The following is a 14,722-nucleotide window of genomic DNA, read 5'->3' as shown; positions in this document are numbered from 1 at the left end:
TGAAGCACTGTGAATACTTTCCAAACGCACTTTAATTGTGTTTGGGCTGTAATGATTAATCAGATAATTCAAATGATTTGATGACAGAATGAAAAAGTCACGCACAATTTTTGCCTCGATGCTTCACCGGAATCGTTTCGTAATGTCCCCACAAGTGGCTAGAATCAACACAACCACTGGTGCACAATTAATCGCTTTATTGCACAAATGGTAAAAAAAATGATCATAAATAAGCACATTCATACACAAGCTTCCGCAACCCAACACAGGCAACCACCTCTACTGACACCCAAGTCACTCACCAGCCATGGCCCCACATTCTAAAACCAGTTACTTGAGGATGCTGATCACAAAAAGACAAATGTACTTTTATCTCATATAAACATGATATTGTGTTTAATAGTGAAACATCTATTTGAATCTGATTAATTAGGAGAATACTCAATTCACCCCACCCACCTCCCCCACCCAAAAAAAAAAAAAAAAAAAAAGGATATCTGCAGTCCTACAGTGGCTATTCCAAATAAAACAAGGAAACAATTTCTGGAAGGTGTAACTTAACAATGGTCTTGCTCCTCAAGGAATTACAGTCGACCACCCATCCCCCCAGTCGCTGCGATCGTTTCACCCGTGATGTACGAAGCCGCCTCTGTGCACAGGAAGGCCACCACTCCCCCAATCTCATCCGCTTCGCCAACTCTGGAGATAGGGGCAAAAATAAATAAATACCCTGCACGTTCACGTGTCGAGATACGGGTTTTAACACATGAACGGGAGGTGAACCGTACCTTTTGATGCACAACTGCTTTTTGAAGTGATCCATGATGTCGTCATTTTGCCACAACTAATAAGAAAAATAATGCACAGTAATAAATAGAATGTAAAGAATTACTTTTTTTTCTGAACTTAATCTTCACTTGTTATTGTTTTGCCTTCCTCACTTTGAGCAGCTTCTCCTTCATTAAACAGTTCAGCCCCGCCAAAAGGCTATGTTCAGGCTGCAGGTCCCCATCCTCAATTTATTATAATTTATTTTGGGGGGGGGGGAGTAATTGTTATCATTTACATATCGAATGCAACCTCAGTCTGTCTGGCTTGTGCGAACCAAATGTGTCACGAATGCGCAGAAGACGAGACAAAGTCACGCAAAATATCGTGTTTATGGAAATCAATATGGCCCGGCGGCTTTTTATCATCTCCTATCTACAGAGGAGCCATGCGGGAGGAGGTAGAAATATTTTGGGGGAAATGGGCCGAGACGTCCAAACGCTACTCGCAAGTCAAGATACAATGATATCATTTGTCTAATTATGTCAACAATTTAAGTCCTAAAGACAAATGCACAAAGAAAAAAACACTCTAGAAGACGTCTCACCGGGGTGCTGAAATGGGTTTTGATGATACCGGGGGCCACGCAGTTCACCCTGATGTTGCTCTGTGCCAGCTCGGGGGCCAGCGCGCGGGTCAGACTCACCAAGGCAGTCTTACTCACGCTGTACGCGCCCAAGCCCTGCAGAAACGCCAACCCCCGAGCCCCACAAAAAAAAAAAAGTCGGAATACAATCTTGCAAAAAGAGGCTTCTGGTCATTTGTGTTGATGGTCGGACCTGCATTGGTTGGTAGGCAGCCACGGACGACACAAACACGACATTTCCCCCTCTAAATGAAGCACAACATTTTGGAGAATCTTTTTTTATTTTTATACATTACAACATAAGACAAAGATAATGACATAAAAAAAAATCCCCGCCCATAAGAAAAAAAATTGGCCGATCTTTCTCGCTGTTGTAAAGTTAGACAAATCAACAAAGTAAAACGTCAATTGCTGTGGCTACAACGTAACATCTTTTTATTGTGTATACGTCTATATTTTATGTAAGATGCATTTTTTATTCATTTGTTGGGTAATTTTATGGAATTGAATTTCATAAAAATGTATTAAAATGTGCAATCAACTCAATTCTGTATTTTGTGAAATGGTTTATTTTAATGATGAATTGAGCTTGTTTATTCCGCATTAATGTACTCAGCTAACCAAGCATTTACCTGAAGAATTCATGCTTGTTGTTTTTAATGATGAAAGGAAAGCAAAGAGAAAAAATGTGAAATTGTTTAAATCACATTTTTAAAATATTTTATGGAAAGGTTTCCCCCCAAAAATATTCTATTTAATTTATGATTTATTATTATAATTATTGTTTATCTACAAAAAAAATCAATTAGCAGGTTCACAAATGTGTACATATTTAAATAGATGTAAAAAAAAAACTAATCAATGCAACAAACCGAGTATGATTCTTGATCATTCTAATTATTTTGGCTTGTAACTCACCCCCTCTTTGCTATATGTGGTACCACCAACTTGGTCATGAGGAAGGCCGCTTTTACATTGACGGACATCACCTGAAAATGATGAGACAGCAGTTAATTGGGTGCGGGGGGTTTAAAAATAAATGTCCATTCTGGAACAAACCTTGTCCCACACTTCCTCCGTGGTGTCCATGAGGTTTCCAAAGAAAGGGTTCACCGCCGCATTTGACACCAGGATGTCAACGCCGCCGCACTGATCCAGAGTCTGCATGAAAAGCACAATAAGGTTTCCATTTCATCTTGAAAGTATTCACAGCCCTGCGCTTTTTTTTCCCACCGTCTGAATCAGCCTTTCTCGGTCGCCTTGGTTGCCGACATTACACGTTGTGCCGGTGACCTGGATGCCCTGGCTCTTGAGCAGGGCCACAGCTTTGTCCACGCCGGCCTGTTGCCTGCTGCTCACCACCACGTGGGCCCCCTTCTTGCCCAAGGCGTGGGCAGTGGCCAAGCCGATGCTGAAGGAAACGCATTGTGAGAGGTCTCTTCCTTCCTTTGAAGGGCAAAACAAGATTCTTACCCAGCCGTCGAGGCCGTGACGATGGCCACTTTCCCAGCAAGACTACTCTGAGACATGCTTCTTTGCCCTGTGACAGGAGTGGTCGAAAGGCGTCTGAAGGCAACCCTCAACATCACCTGTGGGGTCACAAACAGGACAAGGAGGTGAAATCAGCGATGCGAGAATCCAAGAGTAATTCTGATATAAAAAGATTTAGAAATGATTACGCATGCTAAGAATGGCATCAAAGCACTGTTTTTGTCCCACTCAAACTCAACTCACTTTAACATAGTTCCATGACAACAGGATAGTGACAACGCACAGTTTTTGTTGAACTGAAACTTGATAATAGAAACCAAGTTTTGCTCCGCCCAACTGATCAGAGGATGTAAAAATCTGACGTCACCGTGGGCCAGTTGCTTTGCAAATTTAAAATCACGTTTGGGTTAAGAAACACCGCTGCTGTTAAAATGTTAAAACATCACATTAAATTGACGTGGCAACACACAGAAGCTGAAATCTGATTGGGGAAAAAAATCTGAAATATACAGTACACAAAAGCAGTACAGCTAATATAAACGCTACAAAATAAAGCACATATATTAATGCAATATCATTGCTCATATAATGCATGACTTAGGCTGTAGGTCAGATCTTTTGATGAGGCTTAGTCCTGACTGTCCACCACTGAGCGTAACACTTGAACTGTTTGTAGTCCTGCAGTAGTAAAGCCCCCCCGCCCCAACTCAACTTCGCCTTGGGGCCCAAACAAGTTTTGGCCGCCAATGCTTCCAGTGTGGCGTTTAATGGCCAGTTGTGTAGCAAAAACATTATCCTTTAAGCTTTTTAAGACATCTTAGCGCACTAGTTAGCAGTCGCGTTATGTTGTCACAATTCAACAGAAACTAAAGCAGCAATTCGAAGACAAATTATGCATTCGGTGAAATAAAAAAAGTCAAGACCTTTAGACTCACTGCATCCGTGAACTGGAACTACTGTTGTTCTTCCGGGTTAAAAAAACGAACTTCCACAGTAAAAGCTTATAGTGGCTATCTGTTTAGTTCGTTTGGGTATTTAGACTTGCTTTAAATTCACGCTGTCACTCATTCTATTCTGTGATAAAGTTGTCGATTTTAATTTAATTGCCATCCTCTGATTTCCACCTATTTGTATCGAGCCATTAAACGCAACTCACGGCAAGGAGCCAATCAGAGAGCGAGCGAGTGGCCGAGCTATGCAATCTCACAAGTAACTGGATTGCATTCATTGCATTTGGGATCTGGGCCACAATCCTTCCGTGTCTTTTGTAGAGCGACCAAAATACGTGAACGTAGGAGAAGGCGGAGATCATTATGTTGTCATCGGCAGAAAATGATGGAACGCCAATAGGCACTGGTTTTTTACGCTTGAGAAGAAGCGCTTTTACCTCATCTCGGTCTGGAAGCCGATGTGAAGTTTACCGGCGAATTCGAGCAAGGAAGGTAATGTGCGTGCTTGTTTTTTTGTTATTTTATTTTTACGCCACAGCTAGCAAACCTCGAATGGTTTTTACCTCCTTTGTGTGGAAAATGCTGAAGAGAACCAGCGTTTTAGAGTCGCTAATGTTCGCGACCTAGGCCGCGGAAAATGAATTACATCCCAAACGGGACGACATTTAACATTTATCTAGTGGCGCAAACGACGAATTCGGATATCATTTGAACGCTGGACCGGATGCTAAACTAGGATTAGCTTCTAACGTTACTGGGGCGTGGAATGACGGGACAGGTGGTGCCCAGTCGCCTTCGTGTCGGTATGATTTCGACAAATGTGTGCTGCGAGTAACGGTTCCGAACGACTCACAGGCCCAGCGTTTCTGATTCACAAGGCAGAGACGATGTGAGCTGAATGGACCCCGTTGACCAACCGGAACACTCGAATTCGACGTTCACCCGAAACCCAATAACCCTCGCAACTTAACAGCCATGTCTGTTTCTGTAAGTATCCAAACGTCTTTACATTGAGTAGGTGCCGGGCTGTTTTTTGTGGACCTTCTATTTTGGCTGTGCGGTCCCACATGGCATTGGTCCCCAGGGGGGTTTGGCTTTAAAACGAAAGGCGGGGGGCTAGTGGGTTGGCAATTAAGCTCCAAACGGCAAGGGACAGATGTGACTCTCATCCCCCATTCCCTCATCCCCCCCCCCCCCTCCTGTTCTCATCTCGCTCATGCCCATTAAGCCGCTCTGTCCATTTAACCACTGACCCTTATTTGGCACTTCATGTTCACTGCATGGTTTGATATTTTCACTTGAGCCCAGGCGCAATGGTGGGCAAGTGGCCGCCGTACCGTTCAGATGATTGGACTTGGAATACATTCTGGCCTTCTCGGGTCTTGTTGATGTGCTCACATGAGTTTCTCGAGATTCCTGATTCTTACTTGTTGGGTGTAAGAATGATTCAAAACTGTCCGTCGGTCATAATATGAGCCCGAATGTGCATACATGCACTGAGATTGGCTGGCGACCAGTCCAGGGTGTACCTCACCTCTCCTACTAAAACCACTGCGATTTGGGACGATAGAAAATGGATGGGTGGAACTTGAGTCTATTATTCCTCTCAAGTCACGGATGACAACGTCCCTCTTCTCTTGTATTCAAGCCCTGAAACAACCGAGCTGTTTAGCGTTGCCATCAATGTACTTGTTGTTCGGGATGCACAAATGTCAGTTTGTCTTGCCCGTCTGAAATGAGACTTAAAAACCTGTTGGGTTTTTTTGGATCACGTTTTAATACGTTTCCCCCTCTCCCTCAGACGGTGTTGGCGAAGGCGCTCTTTGACAACACGGCAGAGAGCCCAGAGGAACTGGCTTTCAGGAAGGGGGACATCCTGATGGTTTTGGAGCAGGAGCAGAGCGGTGGGCCCGGGTGGTGGCTCTGCTCCCTGCACGGCCGTCAGGGCATCGCCCCGGCCAATCGTCTGCGCCTCCTGCAGACCGCTCCGGCCCCCAGCTGCGACTCTGTGTACTTGTCGCCTGGTCCACCGCTGTTGCGCGGTAGCGTGGACGACGCAGACGCCGTGTACCGCTCCCCACCGGCCGCGGGCGAAGGCCGAGGAGACGGAACGGCATCAAGACCCGGTGAGGTTCGCAAGGCGGACGTCGGTCGTCCGCGCTCACACTCCAGTTCCGGATCCCGACCCAGGCCCGACTGGGAAATGGGAGTTGCAAGTCGCCCGCGTTCCCCTTCGTTAAGAGGACGGGGCACGAATGTGAGCGGAGCTCTCTATCAGACTCCGGTGAGCCCCCTGCCCTCATCCGCTCAGCATGCCCGGCAGCCAGGAGCGCAAATGGCTCCAGGGTCTGTCTACCTCTCCCCAAGCGGAGTCGCAAGAGTGGATGATGATTCCGAGGACACCACATATCTGGTCCCTCGGGAAACGCTAACCACAGGACCCTCTGATGACTGTTACTTGGTGCCAAAAGGAACACCACTTGCCGGTGAGGATGTTTACCAAACGCCAACGGGAGGAGTTCTGGCCGCCTGCCCTCATGGCCCCTCATCAGTCAGCGGAACTCATCAGTCTAAAGTGGGTCAGGACATTCCTGGGATGTACCAAACCCCCTCTTCTGTGGCGGTCAGCCTACAAAGAACTTTATCGTCCCCCGCCCAAGCGCCTCCTAGGCCCCTCCTAAAGGGCCCGTCACCCAACCCTGCTGTAGCCAGAGGCAAACCGGGGCTCGCCTGCCCCCGGGAGTCCCCTTTGCTGGTTCGAGCCGCCCACCCTCGAGTTCCCGGGTCGCCGAATTTCGCCCGGAAGCCCCCGCCGCCGGCTCCTCCCGTGCGAGGAGTCACGCGGAAAGACGGGCAGCTGTCGACACCTATGTCAGGTGATTGCGCCGTGGCCCCCAACCCCGGATCTCAAGCACACGAGGTGAACAGGCAGACGAGTCAGGACCCGGAGAAAGGCAGCAGCGCACGCAACAGCAAAGCGGAAAACCAAGATTATGCAGATCCTGCGAACGACCAGGTTTGTGTCGAGTATTTCATGCTTATTTCCATTCCCTCTCATCACAGCAACCTTGCCGTTGAACTCTACCTGAGGCGTAACTGCCATCACAGGACACATCACTGAACCAAACTATTTTGCATACATTTTAAGATGACATTTTTTGTTTCTTGAAGTATATTTCCAATGCCAATTCCGATGAAGTTGGGACGTGGCATTAAATTAAAAACGGAATGCAATGACTATTTTCACATGCACTTGTTGACAAATAGGTGAACCTCGCCTCATCTTTGCTTGTGAATGACTGAGCAATGCAGGGAAGCACCCGCCTGTTTCCCAGTTAGCCTCTTCACCTGTGGGATGTTCTAAACAGGTGTTTGATGAGCATTCCTCAATTGTCTCTGTCTTTTTGGCCACCTATGCAAGCCCTTTTTAAAAAAACAATTTTTTAATCAGTTTGAACATGACATAGCTCATCTTTGTAGTGAATTCAATGAAATGGAGGTTGAACACGATTTGCAAATCATTGTCTTCTGTTTTGATGTATGCTTGACACCAAGTCCAAACTTAATTGGAATTGGGTTTGAAAAATGTGTTTAAAAAGTTGTGTTTTAACAGTTAAAAGGTTATATATTGTATATATTCACTCTATCCTCATTCAGGTATTTTTTTCTTTTGTGTGTGTGTGTGTGTGTGTGTGTGTGTGTGTGTGTGTGTGTGTGTGTGTGTGTGTGTGTGTGTGTGTGTGTGTGTGTGGTCGATAGGTATACGACACACCACCCAGCAGCCGGTGGCAGCGCGCCGCGCCAACGGTCCTCGGCGACGGCATCTATGACACTCCCCGCACCGTCCCCCCGCATGTTGACTCGGAGACGGAGGTGATAACATCTTTTTTGTTTGGCATTCTTTGTCGAAGGTGGTTGCTTGAGCTGCTTGAGGAACTGTCTCGAGCAGTGTTTTCACCAGGGCACGAACCAAAAAAGCTCACAGCATTTAAAAAAAAAAATTCTGAAACCACTAATTGTACTTAGGCCAAAGGAATATTTGATGCCATGTTATGGCATCTTCTGTCAAGGAACTATATTGAGGATTTAAATTTGGACAAAAGAGGTGCTTGTGGCGAGGGAATTTTATTTTATTTTATTGGTGGGTGGGGGGTGGGGTGAATCAATTCGGTACAAGTGCACCTTCCTGGACTGAATTTCAAAATGCTGTCAAGCCACTTCCCCCACCACCCTCACCCAGAGTCCCTTTTTGGTTTCCCCCCCCTCGGCCCCTGAGGCGAGGCCACACCTGTCTCGACCCGCTGTGGTAGCCTGTCTTTCCGGTCCAAGTGCCGCTGCTATTTTCTCCCGGCCACGCCCATGTGTTCGGGCCGGGCCAAGGCCACAGCAACAGTGGTCTCGCTCGCTTTCATGCTCCTTGAATGTGCGTGCCAGCTGTTGGGATTGTTTTTTGCTCCACTTGCTGCATATGCACTGACACAAGGATGTTCGAGCGCCTAAGTATATCCTGGCCTTCATTTGGTGGTTGAGGACACTTTGATGCATCTGTGCGGGGGTTCCCAGAGGTTCTTACTTCATTGAAGGCGTACACATTTAAAAGTCCTGCTCGGTTGACTCCCTCATATACTGCGGTGAGGATAAGCCGCCTCAGAAAATGGATGCTCACCAATCCGTCGTTTCCACTTGCAGGTGTATGACGTCCCCACCGTAACGCTGAACGGCTCCACGTCAGAAGCCCAACCAGGCACCGCCGCGCCGGCCGACACGGACGACGTCTACAGCGTGCCCACTCTTCCGGGCGTGCCTGCGGGTCCCGGCGAGTCCGCCGGCAGCCTTTCCGGGGAGGAGGCGAGCCAGAACGGTCAAACTTACTGCGTCGCAAGCTCCGAAAAGCGAGCGAGCGCAGGTGACCAGCAGCGGGACTCCCCTGACTGCGGGATCTACGACATGCCCGCCCTGAACGCGGACGTCCTCCCACACTCGTCGTCGTCTTCCTCCGCCTCCACTCGCCGTCTCTCCGTGTCCAGCAACGGGTCCGGGGACGTCCAGTGGAGGGCCTCGCTCTCCGGCCTCGTCCACGCCGTGCTGAGCGCCGCTTCCTGCTCGCCCGCCGCTCTGTTGTCTCGGGATCTGGCCGCGTCGCTGGCCGAAATCCTGTCCGCGTGGAAAGCCAGCCACTCCGGGGACCCTCCCCCGCCCCTTCAGCAGGCTTGGGCCCGCCTCTCGGACCTGCTGCCCGCGTTATCGGCCATCGGCGGCGCCCCTCCGTCGGAAGGTCTCCTTTCCCTGGTCCAGCGCTCCCTGGAGGAAAGCGCCCTCCTCTTGCAGTCTCAGGGTCGCCCCCGACTGCCTTCCCAGGAGTCTTTGTCCCGCAGGCCGCTGCCCGCTCTCCCGGTATTGGACGGCAAGTCACCCGGAGGCGGAATGGGCTCCCGGAAGAGCAGCTGGATTCAAGAAAGGCCTCTGCCCCCGACTCCTCAGCCGGCCTTCCCCGTGCCTCCCGCCTTGGCCACGGTGACGCTCGCAGTCGGCCACAGCGATGGAGACGAAGATCCGAGCAACGAATACGCCGGGATTGGCTTGACACCCGTCCCGGCCCTGGTCCCTAATGGTGACAGTGTTGGATATGTGAAGCTGCAGGTCAGTTTTTTTTTTCCCTACGCGCCGGGGTGAGAACAGTCTTGACGATACTTTACTTTTATTTTATTTTGACTGAGGTTACTTCCGGCGTGCGTGTGTGCGTGTGCGTGCGTGTGTGTGGAGCGTTTGCTGAGTGCAAGATTTTTAAAAAACAGTTTTTGTAATAGCATTCCCAAACGACTACAGACATGTAAAATAAACTCCAAAAGCTAATCTGTGAAATGAATTGCCAAAATCGAAAACTGTTAAAGTTAGCTTCATAAACGTTAAATGTGGTTTCAATTAGTGTAGTTTTTTTTTTTTCCATCACTCTGGTTTATATTTTGTCAACTAAAACCTTTTTTTCAATGTTAGCTGCAGTGTTTCTGTTATTTTTCGTTAACCCTGATACACACAGAGCGATTTTTAGTTTTTCCCCTTGTTATTCATGCCGCTGTTTGTTTTCTCTCTCCATGTAGGGAAAACCGGAGCTCCCCCTGGCTCAGAACGGACAAACGATCACCTCAGAGCCGAGAGTAAGTTGCCCCTGCTGTCCAAAACGATGTTTTCCTGGGCACTAATGTGGACGAGACCATCTTGCGCACAAGCATTTCTATGTTGCTGGCACATTTTGTAATCACAAATCCGAGCCGGTGAGTGAGATGGCTTCATTTTCCACCTGATGAGTGGCCTGAAATCACTGGCAGATGAGTCACATCTGTTTACCGATGACGTGTGCAATCAGGAACAGGGTCACCGTTTAGGATTCTTCATTCAAGTTAGTTCTTATCGAGTTTTGGCTTTTTTGTTTTTTCTTCTGTTAGTTTTAATCCGTTTTTAGAGCAGGTTTGTAAGTTAGACATTTTTTATGTTTTGAGAATACTTCATTTTAGTTTTGTTGGGTTTTTTTTAATATATGGAGTAAATAATCTTGCGCTGGAGTCCAGCGCATTGGTGATCTTACCGATCATCCTGTGAAAATGTTTTGGGGCTTTTTTTTCTGGGAAAATCACCAGGTACGGTCTGTCAATATAAAGATGTCACGGGAGTTTGAGACACAGTTTGCAGGGTGTCGTTTTGTTATCCAGTCTCCTCTGGAAGACCGATGTCTGCGTTTTGGGCCCGCTCGCTCAAGTCCTTGGTTGCGCCCCGGCGAGCCAACAAGAGCTCACTTGTTTTCGGTAACAATCCGGCCTCACATCGGACGGCAGCGTGCACGACAACAAGCCAAGGACAAGGAGTCCTTCGACAGACGTCGACTGACGTACTGTATCTAATTGCGCTTGTCTGCGACTCCCGGCCGGGTGCCATTTGAATTTGTTTTGCTTCCGGCAGATTTTGCCGTCGCACAGTCGCTGCGAATCGAAATCTCACGTTTTGTCCAAACGTTCCTTTCAGCTGACGCCGTCGCCTCCGCTGCCGGTGTCGCTGTCACTGGAGGATTCGGAGCTGCTGTGCTTCTACTCGTCGCAGAGCCTCGCTCACCTGTCCTGCCTGGCCGACGCCATCGACGTGCTCTTCACCAGCGTGCGGGGCAACCAGCCGCCGCGCGTCTTCGTGGCGCGCGGCAAGAGCCTCATCGTGACGGCGCACAAGCTGGTGTTCATCGGCGACACGCTCTCCCGCCTCCTCACCTCCGGCGACCTCCGCGCCAAGGTGCTTCGTCTCTTTCCCGCTCGCCGTCTTTCCATTCCTCCTCCTTTCATTTTGAGCTGTCGCCGCTTGATGCCTTTCTTGGTTCCTTCGGACTTCCTTCTGTCCTTCTTCCAGCTTTGCACATTTTCTTTGTTCCTAGTGACGTCTTCCGGATTTGCCTTATTCCTCGCCTCCTTGTCTCTTTTGTTCCTTCCTTCATGCACTCTTCCTTCTTTCCCTCCATCCTTCTTTCCACCTTCTTAGATTTTTTTTTTCTTCAACCCTTTTTGCATCTTCCTTCCTTCCATCAACTTTCCACAACGTAGTTTCCCTTATTCCATAAGAAAAACTTTGCCATGTGCAGGAGTTGTTTAGTGACGGCCCTCTCCCCTCCCTTTCCAGATCACAACCTCCGGGGGTCGCCTTTGCCAGGCCTTGAAGGCGGTGGTCGTGGCGACAAAGGGCGCGGCGCAAAACTACCCGTCGGTGTCGGCGTCTCAGGAGATGGTGGACCGGGTGGCCGAGCTCTCTCAGCAGGCCGCCGGCTTCTCTGCTCTGCTCCAGCGCCTGACCGAGATCTCCTCGTGATGTTTTGGAACGGCCGCGGGAAAAGCCTTGTTGACGCCACACGCCGTCTTTCTCTCTCTCTTGGAAAATGCCTTATTTTGTGATGACACTTTTGGGGGGGGGGGGGGGTTGTTTTCTTCAGTTGCGTGGCTCGACTCTGCCCTTTCCCCTCTTGTGCGTCTTAACTTATCGAGGACCAGAAGCTGCTCTCTGGAGCTTTTGCTTTTGAATCTTTCGCTCCCTCCCGATTTTAAGTATCAGAGGTGGGGGAGACTGAAGCTTATGAACGACTCCGTTAGGCTGGAACAGCGACTCGACCTGACGAGTCTGTTTACATTCAGGGATCTGCAGTTTTCAGGTCAACTCACATTTGTTTTGTGTGAAGAAAAGCGATGCTGCGTAGCACAACCTAGCCGGAAGCCGTGACGTGAAGCGCACGCTCAAATCTGGTCTGAAACCCCCCCCCCCCCCCCCCCCAACAATTAAAACAGTCATGAAATGAGTACAATCCTCAATTCAAGCAGAACGATCTGCCAATACAAAGGAAAGTTGTCTTGAAGCTTGTGGATTTATACTCGCTCCATCTGTAGAATTCTGGGATATGCTTTTGACGTGACTCAACTGGCTTGAAATTTCGCAGCCACTCGGATTGACACGCGTGAAGGTTGAAGACTTACTTGACTTGCGCTTTACGGTACCTCACAAAAGTGAGCACCCCCTTGACATTTTCTTTTCGCGGGACGAGTCTGAAGCGACGATATAAAGCGGGCAATGTGGAGCTTAGTAAATATGCTGTTAATTCCTGTGCATGTCAAAATTGCTGGCAACAAAAGAGAGCACACCCCGAAGTGAAAATATCGTTGCCCCACGAAAAGACTCACTTTTATGAGATCCCACCTCTGCTAAATATAGCACAGAAGGAAACATTTACATTCTGGCTTCGGTCTACTTGTGAACCCGCGGTACCACAAAGTCGGTCTGTTGGCACCGGTCCCCCAGCCGGCCAGCCTCACCCGGCCTGCGCTCGTATGTCGTGTTTGCGCGAGACGCTGTGCAGTTCTCCATCCCGGCACACTTCGCGTGACAATTCCTGCCCGACAAGAATTCCCGCCGCGTGAACAAGTCAGGGGGACGAATTGCTCCCGGGCTGCTACTCTTTCCCACGATCACAGAACAGCGAGGCCGGCGAAGCCCGTGAACCGAGTTGACCCGTCTGTACGTGTCGCGACCTGCTTTTTGACAGTTAGTCACATGGACACGTCGTCTTTTTGCTCCCTTTCTTGCTGCCGTCCTTTTGTTCTTCCTTCATTCCTGCCTGTCATTCTTTCTTCTCCTCCTTCTGGTTTGTCCAATCCTTGGTTCCTCCATCTCTTCCTGCCTTCTCCCTTTTTTCAGTCTTTCATAATCATCTTGCCGGCATTCCTTTATCCATCCTGGCTTCAATTCTGCCTGCCTGCCTTCTTTCCATTCTACCATGCAACATTCCTTCCTTCCCAGCCTTTCTTCCTCACCCCCTTCTGTCCTACGTTGCTTTCATCTTTCAATTATTGAAACCTCCCTCCATTCTTCCTTTCGCACATCCTTGTCTCATTCCTAGCATTCTTCCTTCAATGCGTTTCTCCATCCTCATGTCTTACCCTCCATTCTTCATCCCTCCTTTCCATTCTTTCAGCCGCCCTGATTTCCTTGCATACATCCTAGCCTCGTTTCCTTTCTTTCATTCTAACTTGTCCTTCCTTTCATTTCTCCTTGCAGGTTTTTCACTCATCCTTCTTTCTTCTTTTGTTCCTTCCTTTCATCCATACATTATTCCCGCAGTCCTTCTTCCTTTCCTTGCATCCTTTTCTTCCTCTTTCTACCTTGCTTCCAACCATCTTTCCATTCAGATGATTGTTTTTTTTTTCCTTCCTTGATCTTTCTTTCAGTCCTGCTTATAGCCTGCTTATAGCCTTCCATCCCTACTTTTTGTAAAATCGCCCCATCCGCTTCTCTTTTGCCTCAGTCTCACAACAGCGTGCATGCGAAACCCGTCGAACAAGTTTACCTGTCACCACATGTTACATGCATGTCGCCGATGCTTGCTTTTTGTTTTTGTTTTTTTTTTTTTTTTTTTGGTTTGTTTGTTTTTTAAAGCGTGGCACTCAACGGTGGACTGTGCCCATGTTTCATCTATGTTCTACAAAGCCGGACCATCATCAAGCCGTTTGCCGTGGCTACTAATCACGTGTTACTTTGTCCAAATTGGGAACATATTGACACACCATAATTATGTACCTCATCCTTCCAAGCATGCTTTGAGGAACCTTCCTGTCCCATTTTCTCTGCTGTAGTGTCACCTTGTGGATGTTTGAAGTATTAATGGAAACTACACCTATAACGAGTTTGAAGAGAAGCAAGTAACCTTTATATTTATTATGATCATTTCTATGTTGTTGGTTTTTTCCCCCTATTCATAGCTTTACTATGCTTGACTTTGTCATGCACGTTTTTATGTGATTTGGTTCGGTGCTGTATCGCAGCGATTCTAAAAGCGGTCGCTCAACGGGGTGCATTTGTAAAGCAGCTCTTCCTCTGGTCGCAGCCATGTTGTTCGTGTCAGTAGTGCACGTCAGCTTGCGACAATGACGGACTGTTGAATTCAGTGGTATTTGGTTCAGTTCCTTAAAAAACAAACAAAGGTTATGGATATTTAGGATGTAATGTTACTAAAATAATTTATATCATACATGTGGCAGTTATGTGTGATTGGCGTGAGGATTATGAGGGGCACCCATGGACCTAAAAGGTTTTTGAACTATTTTCAAGAAAGTGTCCCCCCCACCCCTTAATTTTTCTTGGAAAAATATACCAATTCTTGTTTATGTTGTTCAATGCAAGTTTTTTACACTCATGTGAACTCATCCCTGTTTGCTGAATTCTAGCAATACAGAACTACACAGCTTCACTTTTGAACACTATGTAATGTCTTGCCTTGTATTCCAGTCCAGAATAAACAAATAGTTTTTTTTTGCAATAATACAGTGTTACTTTATTGCTGTTAAAATAC

At 48.0% G+C, this 14,722-nt stretch overlaps 2 protein-coding genes across 4 annotated transcripts; one reads left to right on the top strand and one right to left on the bottom strand.

Moving 5' to 3' along the window:
• Window positions 1-182: 182 nt before the first annotated feature.
• On the bottom strand, window positions 183-3,978 carry dhrs4 (dehydrogenase/reductase (SDR family) member 4). Of its 3 annotated transcripts, none has more exons than XM_086105298.1 (9): window positions 3,829-3,978; window positions 2,888-3,003; window positions 2,648-2,825; window positions 2,474-2,575; window positions 2,333-2,403; window positions 1,608-1,659; window positions 1,376-1,510; window positions 789-844; window positions 183-699 (listed from the first exon to the last, which is right to left on the bottom strand). In XM_086105298.1, exons 2-9 carry the CDS (start codon window positions 2,998-3,000, stop codon window positions 585-587), a joined length of 822 nt encoding a protein of 273 aa, XP_085961424.1. In that variant the 5' UTR covers window positions 3,001-3,003; window positions 3,829-3,978; the 3' UTR covers window positions 183-584. The 3 variants fall into 3 exon arrangements, with proteins under 3 accessions (XP_085961424.1, XP_085961426.1, XP_085961425.1); XM_086105300.1 differs by having other exon boundaries at window positions 3,841-3,973; XM_086105299.1 differs by lacking the exon at window positions 3,829-3,978 and adding an exon at window positions 3,149-3,806.
• Window positions 3,979-4,213: 235 nt separating this feature from the next.
• On the top strand, window positions 4,214-14,692 carry efs (embryonal Fyn-associated substrate). Its single transcript, XM_086105297.1, has 8 exons — window positions 4,214-4,347; window positions 4,711-4,842; window positions 5,657-6,871; window positions 7,615-7,728; window positions 8,545-9,495; window positions 9,954-10,010; window positions 10,873-11,130; window positions 11,512-14,692. Exons 2-8 carry the CDS (start codon window positions 4,831-4,833, stop codon window positions 11,695-11,697), a joined length of 2,793 nt encoding a protein of 930 aa, XP_085961423.1. The 5' UTR covers window positions 4,214-4,347; window positions 4,711-4,830; the 3' UTR covers window positions 11,698-14,692.
• Window positions 14,693-14,722: the final 30 nt, after the last annotated feature.

This window comes from Hippocampus guttulatus, chromosome 2 (genome assembly GCF_054856545.1).
Source record: "Hippocampus guttulatus isolate MCC_2025c chromosome 2, RoL_Hgut_1.0, whole genome shotgun sequence".
Lineage (NCBI taxonomy): Eukaryota > Metazoa > Chordata > Actinopteri > Syngnathiformes > Syngnathidae > Hippocampus > Hippocampus guttulatus.
The sequence above is the reverse complement of the archived record's forward strand: the minus strand, read 5'-3'. Positions and strand labels throughout refer to the sequence as shown.